This window comes from Pyrus communis, chromosome 14, assembly GCF_963583255.1.
Source record: "Pyrus communis chromosome 14, drPyrComm1.1, whole genome shotgun sequence".
Classification (NCBI taxonomy): Eukaryota; Viridiplantae; Streptophyta; class Magnoliopsida; order Rosales; family Rosaceae; genus Pyrus; species Pyrus communis.
The window spans coordinates 6,874,472-6,883,825 of NC_084816.1; the positions used below are offsets into that span (position 1 = coordinate 6,874,472).

General features: G+C 37.8%; 1 protein-coding gene and 1 non-coding gene across 8 annotated transcripts; one reads left to right on the plus strand and one right to left on the minus strand.

The window, feature by feature from the left end:
- Positions 1 to 148: 148 nt before the first annotated feature.
- Positions 149 to 7,857, minus strand: LOC137716218 (probable NOT transcription complex subunit VIP2). 7 transcript variants are annotated; one of them, XM_068455645.1, is made up of 15 exons: positions 7,763 to 7,857; positions 6,135 to 6,267; positions 5,464 to 5,569; positions 5,215 to 5,393; positions 5,003 to 5,051; positions 4,670 to 4,888; positions 3,773 to 3,979; positions 3,594 to 3,695; positions 2,207 to 2,295; positions 1,916 to 2,101; positions 1,110 to 1,535; positions 964 to 1,016; positions 840 to 881; positions 446 to 590; positions 149 to 355 (listed from the first exon to the last, which is right to left on the minus strand). In XM_068455645.1, the coding sequence occupies exons 2-15, from the start codon at positions 6,150 to 6,152 to the stop codon at positions 296 to 298; spliced, it is 1,881 nt and encodes a 626-aa protein (XP_068311746.1). In that variant the 5' UTR covers positions 6,153 to 6,267; positions 7,763 to 7,857; the 3' UTR covers positions 149 to 295. The 7 variants fall into 7 exon arrangements, with proteins under 7 accessions (XP_068311746.1, XP_068311745.1, XP_068311744.1 ...); XM_068455644.1 differs by having other exon boundaries at positions 2,207 to 2,298; XM_068455643.1 differs by having other exon boundaries at positions 3,594 to 3,677; positions 4,670 to 5,051.
- Positions 5,464 to 5,541, plus strand: LOC137716663 (small nucleolar RNA snoR35). The gene has a single exon (XR_011065728.1). It is a non-coding gene; the product is annotated as a small nucleolar RNA snoR35 (small nucleolar RNA).
- Positions 7,858 to 9,354: the final 1,497 nt, after the last annotated feature.

Genomic DNA, 9,354 nt, shown 5'->3' on the forward strand with positions numbered 1-9,354 from the left:
CTTTGATATCAACCTTTTCAAACAATTACTTCACCTCCAATGCTTAAATCTTCGCGCAGCAACTTCCAACAACGGTCGTCGCTCTAGCAGTTCTATTGGTTGCCACAGTCGCATAATTTGGTTAACAAAAAAGGAAAGGGTAAGAAGCTGATTAGCTGAACACTGCAATAAGGTGTATTAAGACAATGGCTTACATTGCTAAATTGAAAGAACATTGATACAGCAAACTGATTTACGTTCTAATGAATGAAATCCATCAACTGAAACTTTACATTCTAAAATATTAAAAAGGTCATCAACGCTGTGGTAACGTCGGTCTCTTCTCCAACAACTCATAATGCACGACAAAATTATCCTGCGCATAATTAAAACATGGGTTCGACTCAGGGAACTACAATGTGTCAAGTTAGGATACCATGCATGAAATATATTTCAATCAGTTCACCTTTCGGACTGTTTCAAATGTATTGGGATCAAAGCAGTGATAAGATCCTCTCTCGTACGTGTTGGTCTTCCCAAGTGGCTCCATGTTCGGTACCCTTATGAACCACAGACGGTGCTCCTTGTGATAAAACCAGCCTCTATTATTACTGCCAACAACAAATGTCATAAAGCGTTTAGTACGCACCATGCAAGACTTGTTCATATATATTTCAGAACATAAGATAACCCACGTCCCGAGAAAAAAAGGCACATAGGATTTAACATGATCTAAAAAAATTGTTCAAGGTCAAAAGTAATTCCATCACTACAAGCTCTTATGTAGACAAACCTATGGATATTATGGGGATTTTAGAAATTTTTATAAAAGGGAAATAATAGAAGAAATTAATGCTTACAGTTCATTGGCAGCATATAATTGGGCTTCGTCTTTGGGCATGCTGCAAACACAAAATAATGACTCCGTGAGTTCAATACTTCAAAGACATGATAATAATTTGAAAAAGGTCCAACAAGAAGCACCTGTAAAAGATATAGAACAACGTTTCCACAGAAAACTTTGAAAAATACCCTTTCTGCAGCCACCAAAATGAGATTAGATCGCACAGAGACAAAATACAGGAAGAAGGTTGAGTTTGTAAACAGATTTAATAAAAAGAACAGCTCACATGTAGTACAGGCGGTTGTTTAGTATAGTAACATTGAGGAACACCAAACTCTGGATCACCCTTAGCTGGCTCATCAGACCACGGGGAACCAAAAGTCTTGTGAAGATTTTCTGTTGAATTCAAGTTTAATCCCAGCGTTGTCAAATCAATTCCAAGTGCAAGCGATGTAAGATCAGGATCGCTCATCCTTATGACACTTAACAATCCAAGCAAACCAAATAGGTCTGGAGCAGATTGCGCTGACTGCATTGATTTCACTCCCTGATCCCTAAATGATTGATTTCCAGCTGACATCTGTTGCAGGCGAAACTGGGATTGATTTTGTTGTTGATACTGCTGAATAAGCTGGTCATATGAACCCATACCAGAAACTGAATTGGCAGAATTCAGAGGTCTTAATCCAATGCCAGGAGGTCCTCCATTAGTCTGAATCAAATGTTTTAGATGTTAGATCCCACAATTACTCAAGAATATAAATAAAAAATGCCTATAACTGAAGCTTTTCCGATCTGAAGATAAAAACCAATCCAACTCTCCAGATGTACTAGAATCGACTTATTTGGACCAGCAAATCATTTTGAATCAATTCACTTTTTGGAAACAACAAAAACAATAAAATTAAAAGAAAAAGAAAAAAAACAGTTTCAAGTTAACCTTTGAACATAAATGATTATCGGATATAATACCTACAATCATAAGAATATGTTTTCCAATCGACGTTGAATGACAACATAATAAAATCTCAATCCCCACGGTGAAATCCCATTATAACATTAACAATAATTTGTGAAACCAAACTACCACACCTGTGAATGATATGTTGAATGTGATGATGGGAATATGTCTGAACCATGCATATGGAGAAAATCCTGATTGTTTACTTGTGAAAACGAGACACCACTACTGCTGACTGATGGAGCATGTTGTTGCTGCTGTTGTGGCCTATGAGAAGAATAAGCTCCCCCCAAGTTAAATCCTGAGGACCTTCCCATCTACAAACAATATACAGAGATATAAGGGCTTATAGCAATTTGCAGGAAGTTATAGTCAAAGGGAAAGGAAGAAATAAGACATTTTATGTCAAGCTTAGAACTCACTGAGAAGTGCTGAGATTGCATCATCGACACAGCATTGTCATGGAGTTGTTCTTTCTGGTGCATATCAATCCCATATTCAGCATTACCACCTGCTGAAGATCTAATAATAAGGTCAAAAATGCGCAAGTGGGCAAGCAGCCTCCCCTACAGGAATGTTGTTCAACTATCAAGTAGTATGTCTATGTGATTAAAACGACAGAATTCTAAGTCCTCGCGGTTTCCTAAGTGGTGAAGGAGGATGAAATGGTTTAGGAGTATGATAGGTCAAGGGTTACATCCCTTCAATTGTAACCCAAAAAAAATGGTAGATGAGATATATTGACACCCATGGTTATGTGACACTGCCTAGTTCCTCAGCTCATTCACTGCCCTTCTATCCATCCTTCCACACCAACCTACCAAAGAGAAAAAATCCCCAAACCCAATTTTTTTCATTACCATAAGTCTACCTCTGTTGCTGTCTAGCATAAGTCTACTGCACTATTTTTTGTGAAGAGGCCAGCATACTAGCACAATGGCAAGTCATTTAGAATTATGTCCACTATTTAAATAGATTAGAACTAATTTAAATTGTGAAATACAAGAGGGAAGTCTGTTTCAAGATAGCATGTGGTCCAATATCCTAGTGGATAGGGTGTTGGGTTTCCATCCGTGTGTCCCAGGTTCAGAACTTTCCCATCCCCTAAATTATTGTAATAGTTTTGAACCCTTACCCTCATAATAATAATAATAAGTCTGTTTCATGATATAGTAGAGGTAGGAGAAATTGACTAGAATAACAAATATCACCAAAAATTGATGGGTCAAATAATATTTACATCTGAAAAGCACCTTACGGAAAACATTTCTCAAACCATTACATTTCAAACTCTAAAATAGATCAAAGTCTTAATTAGCTTAACATTTAAATTAGGGAGATTTAATGAAAAGCCCCTCACTAAATAAAATTTTAACCAAAAGCATTCAAAGAAATTTATTAATCATAAGGACAAAAACCAACAAAAGAGAACCACAAAACAAAACAAATGCAAACCACCAAACCAAGCCCAGCGGCAGCCCACTCATGAGCCACATGCACAGCTGTGACAGAAGACTAAAAGGGAACTTAAGCAGCTTTCAAAGCTGATCTTAGAGGCTTAAAGGAAAGGGAACATTAGCATCAACCAACAAGGCTTACACTCCTACTTTTGTCATGAAATAGGATCAGTTTTTTATATATGACTAATCTCGCACTGATTAAAATCTTGAATTTTTCCATTATTATTAAAAAGTTTAATGTGTTTTTTATTAAAAATTAGTTTTGTTCGGCCCTTTTCATTAGTTTCCTATTTAAATTATGCAACTTCAAAAATGAATATTCTAATCAAATTAAATAAATATATCACACCTTTAAATCCTGGTAAAGCTGGAAAGTCCTCATTTTGGATGCTGAACTCTTGGTTCTGTTGAACAATAGGACTAACGCCAAGGCCTTGTTTTCGTAGTGAACCTAAAAATTTTCTGTATATTATATTCCAATAACAGAAAAAGGATACATTCAAAACTGCAGCAAATTTCTTTACTAACCCAATTGCCCCTGAGGCCCTCCCGCAGAACTAGGACGACTTGTTAATGAAGGGAAATCATTGATGTCAAAAGGAGAACTGTCATTAGAATTCACATCATTCATTATTCCCATAGAGCTCAAATTATTCACTTGGACATGGCTTTGAGAAAGTGGACCTCCAGGATTAGGATAAGAATTTCCAAGCATTGAAATTACTTGCGGAGACCCTGAAACGAGAAAATTATGTAAAGGTAGATTTTGCAAGTAAACTTCAATAAAAAAATAAAACAATTTCATTTCAGCATCAGACATCCATGCGCAATAACAGCCAATAAAGCTGAGTCTGACAGTTCGTGGAACGATATTTACATCCAAAAACTAAGGCACTACACCAAACTGTGTTCCAATAGTTCAACAGAATCAACACAAGTATTAAAAAAAAATTGATAGTATTTAAATTAATTACCAAATTAATAAGCAAACGAACATCAAATAATGAACCAAAGTCAAATTTATTTCAAACTTCAAATCTTAGTAGAAACTCAGTCATATCAGTTTCATAGATAAGGCTTTCCACAGTAGGGCGGGAAATTCAGTTTGTTTCCAATTTCATAGGAATCAAACTCATACAAATAGACCAAAAAATTTGAGATCTGTGAGAGTGATTCTCGAGTTCAATATATTGAACTCATAAGTTTGATTCCTATACAATGAATGGCAAACTTTTTGGAGAAAAAAGAATACCTAATATTAGAGTAACATGGATCCCACAACTAATAGATAGAATTCACCTCTATCAAACTCATACCATTGTAGCACTTGCTTTATAGGAATCAAACTCACCTTAACCACTGCAGAAGGCATAACTATAGTTATAAAGCACTTAAAGAACTAATTCCATAAGGTAGCCAATATACCTTGTGGTAGCACACCACTCATCAAGCGATTTTGCCCTTGGACAGTTAAGCTTCCAGATCCACTATTTGCACTTAAATTTAGACGAGAAGCAAGACCAGGCACTGACAAGCCTCCACCAGAGCTAATACTCCTCCCAATGTTGCCCCCACCAACCATGTTTCCCATGGAACTTGTAATCCGAGGACCTGCATTTCCCAAAATTGGGGACACGCCCAACCCTGAAACAGCATTCCGGTTACCAATTGCAGCAGATGTAGGGAGAATCCCAGGAATAGAACCGCCAATTCCATTTGTGCTACTACTAAATCCAGGGTTTCCTACTACACTTATACCTCCTCTATTAGTGATTCCTGAATGTCCATGGGAGCTTCCATGAGATAACTGCAAAACAGTTTTTTTTTAAAGAAAAAAAAAATGCAATGAGGTAGAGCATGGGATAAGAGGAAAACACAAGACAGAGACAGAGAGGCAGAGAGAGAGGTTCATCGATTCTTTCAATACTCTCAAAACTACAATTAGCATATGAAATACTTATCCCCTGTACCTGAGACAAAGCAACAGGAAGGTTATTTGATGTGAATCGTCCGCCAGAGAGGCTTCCAGTTGGTTGTTGTACTCCACCGGAAGGCACATTATTTAATGTTGAACTTCTTGATGTTAAAGTACCTGGCATGTTGGGAACACTGAAGCTCCCATGAATGTTATGCAATCCCTGAATACTTCCTGCAGAAAGAAACTTGAAATTTCACTAACATTGACATTAACACAAGAAACTCAAGCAATAGTAACCCACCTGAGTGATGAAAAACAGGAGAAGCTGCACCAGATTGACCAGAGAAAGATGACGCAAATCGCCCACTATTGTCTGGAAGATTTGAGGCTGATCCGTTCAGAGAAGACTGCAATTAAAAGCAAATTAGGTTTCACGTGATAAATGAACAAACTATTCAACACATATTAAACATAACAACACTAGAGAAATTAAATTCCTCTTAATTCCTATATATCACAAATGCAACAATAACCGTTAGGATTACAAGATTTGGCACTATCTGTCTAAACATAAAATCAGAAAACTAATCAACATTGTAACATTTCATAATATACTGCAAAATAGTTATAGTTCATCATGCAAAACATAAAAGAAACGAAAGCACATAAAATCATGGTTTTGACCCTAAACTATTTGCAAATAAAGTGCAAATCCTAAAGAGCACCTCACAACAATGCTAAAATTGAAGGGGAAAAAAGTTGTGTATAATTGCTTGGAAAGATACATGAATAGAAAAATGACACATTTCTCTCAAAAGAAAATCCAGAGTTCAATCATTAAACAATCCAAAACATTACATAATTAGACAGACTTGTTGGGAATAAGATAACATTTTGAGTCAAGAAGACAATCTTAATATCTTGTATAAAAACTTTTTACTGTAAAGAAGTGATGTGGACAAAAGACTGTACATTAAGTAAACCCGACATTGCATGGGCATCAAAAGGTCATGCTATAATGCATTCCTTGCTTCCTTGCCGACAAATAACCCTTCCTTGTAAGAACAACTTGATATATCTTCTCTGTTAACAAATAACCTATAGCCTGAAAAGGACAACTTGATATATCTTCTTTGTTAACAAATAGCCTACAGAATGAAATTAACCCAAATACTGCAGCTAAGATAAACGCACAGTTAAAACTATCAAGCAAGCACAATAGATACATCCCTACAACCTGTTCGCTCTTTAAATTCAATAACCTGGCATCAATTTTAGTACAAATAAATCTGTCACACATACACAACCAACATACACACACAAAAATAAGAAAGGTTACGGTAACAGTACAATTTTTTTTTGCATTTTTTTTATAACTCAGGACTCCACATGCAGCTTTGCTGACACAAATAAGAAAGGTTACAGTAACGGTACATATATTTTTTTTTTTTTCATTTTTTTATAATTCAGGACTCCATATGCAGCTTTGCTGACACAGCTTCTAAACTGGATCCAGTGCCCAACCCTACAATCTGTGGGGGAATTGCAAGGTAGGTACCTTAGGGTTTCGAACATGAGACCACAAGATACAAACCCATGTGCTTCAGCCAATCCCACTGACACCCCGTTCGTAGTATAACAATTGCAATAAACTAGGTTTTCTTAGGCAAGGAATTGATAAAATATAATCAGATTTACAGAAACCCAAAATCTTCTACTTGTTCATTTTGCAAAAACTATTTTACTAATGCCATATATCTCCTTCAGCATAAGGAGCCCAGATTATTATGAACTCTCAACTTCCCATACGCAAATGAAACTATCAATTACTATAACAGCAAAAAAAATCAGAGTTGTATACATATAAAAACACAGATGGTATTTTCAATTACCGAATCAAATTCCATAAATTGAAAAGGTAAACTATACAATATTCTAAAGGTGAGCAATCCCAAGAAGCAAATCACAGAGTTCTCCAGGAACTTTCTCAGATTCCCACAGACTTCAACATCTGCTTTCCAATTTCAAATGCACCTTAACTCACTAAAAAGAATTTCTAAGACATCACACACCATTTCAATATCAAAAAACGACTCGGGAATGTAGTAGTATGCTTCACCAAAGATTAACTCATAATTCAAGAGCCGTAAACTATCCATTTCCTAAACACTCATACCCAGTAAGTTGGCAGTTAAGTTTTCTTCTCTGAGACAAAAACGAAACTTTTGAGAAAGAAAAGAAAAACACGAAAGGAAAGATCCCAAGCCATAAATCAAACAAAAACTAACACATAAAGCTTAAACTTCACTACATTCTCGTTTCTTCATCAGTCCAAATTTTCTCTACAACCAAACAAAATGTAACGCAACGGAAACTAGTCTCAGTCATTTCGATGTTAAAATCCTAAAATAAAAAATTTCTCTCCAAAACCCTAGGAGAGAGAACGATGTTGCTAGGGCACCAAAACCTAATTTCCACAGTCACAGGGGCAAGAAGAAGAAGGAACTCGGAGCGTTTGGAGATCAAACTCGGACCGAGTCGGAATCCAGTCCGACTCGGTGAGAGGTGAGAGTCGCAGAGAGAGAGGAGAGAGAGAGTACCTGAGGGAGCAGATCAGCGATAGAAATGGTTTGGGGTCTGAGTCAAACAGCGAGTTAGACTGCCCTAAAGAGAGAAGAGGAGGACGCCAGACACGAAGGAAAATAAAGATTTTCGATGGTAAAGTTTGACCAAGGGAGAAGAAAAAATATCGTATGCGGCCGTGAGTACGAGTGGTGGAGTGGGCCGCACTCTGTGGTCTGCTGATTGGGTGAACTGTTGGATCTGGTAATTTTGGTGGACCTGGGTGGACGGCAATAAAGGAAAGTAAGAGGTAGTCTCATATGAGATTGGTAATCTACGGAAGAAAATCTCGAATGTCAAATATCTATTGGCCGAAAGAAAAGTTATAATTTCCCGCATCTAGCTTGTGAAAATGCATTTTATGTCTTATCTTAATAGATCATGACGTGTCAAATTCGTTATTTTAACAGATTATGTCGTGTTTAATTCATTATTTTATCAAATTTTTAGTAAGTGACCTAGTAACAACCCGACTTGTTAATAGGTTCGTGTCGGCTTAAGGGGTCCTACAAGAAATTGTTATGCTTAATATTTATACATGTGTGTCGGGTTCATTTCATGCTCATTATCCTAACGGGTTCTTAACTGGTGACTCAATAATGACCTGACTCGTAATGCGTTCTTCGCGGGTATGATCATTAATGGGTTGGTCCGATACACGTTATTTTTGGGTCGTTTTGTGCAACCCCACTTTTAGAATTTTTGTAATTTTACATTTATCTTAACAACTTGTGAAATTACGATCTTGTCCCCCTAGCCTTACCTAATCCGGATCTACTTTATAGATTTCCTCTCAAATTCTCTCATCTCTCTACATACCACATGGTAGTTCCCTCACCATATCTTTTATTCTCTCTCTTTTATCCCCAATTCACTCTCTCTCACACATTCTCTCCCTCTCTCGGATGAACTCTCTTACTCTCCCCGATCGACACACACGCACAACAACCTTCGAACCCACACCCTACAAACACCAACCCTCAAACCCAATACCTTCCCTCTCTCTCGCTCGCCTCCGTGAAGCGCGAGGACACCCAACCCAACCCAAGTCCAGCCACCTTCAGCCGTTTCATGACGAATCTCAAGTAACAAACACTCTCTCCTATCTCTACCTTTATTTTAGGTGTTAGATCGTAGGTTAGTTTGGCATATTGTCGTTGACCGGAGCTCGGGAGGCTCCGACCTTCATTCCCGCCGAGAAACGAGTCTTTGACCCACACCCGGAGCCCAAGCCCTTTAAGCCCAAAGCTTTGGCCCAGGCCTTCAAGCCAAACCTATGTATAAACTATTCGGACCCTAGGCCTTTGGGGTTGTATAGAATTGGGCCTTCAGGTCGTTACTGTCATATCCCAGACCGGCTCTGACGTAGCACGATATTGTCCGCTTTGGGCCACGACCTCATGGTTTTGTTTTTGGGAACTCATGAACACTTCCTAGTGGGTCACCCATCCTAGGAATGCTCTCGCCTAAACTCGCTTAACTTTGGAGTTCCGATGGAACCCGAAGCCAGTGAGTTCCCAAAAGGCCTCGTGCTATGTGTAGGTGGGTATGTACATATAAGGCACATCAC

What these genes read in the sequence shown, in the direction of transcription:
- LOC137716218 (XM_068455639.1), bottom strand. An exon ending in TTGTTCTATATCTTTTACAG is followed by an intron (nt 882 to 963) that starts GTGCTTCTTGTT and finishes TTGTGTTTGCAG; the next exon opens with CATGCCCAAAGACGAAGCCC. An exon ending in CATTTGAAACAGTCCGAAAG is followed by an intron (nt 356 to 445) that starts GTGAACTGATTG and finishes AATTATGCGCAG; the next exon opens with GATAATTTTGTCGTGCATTA.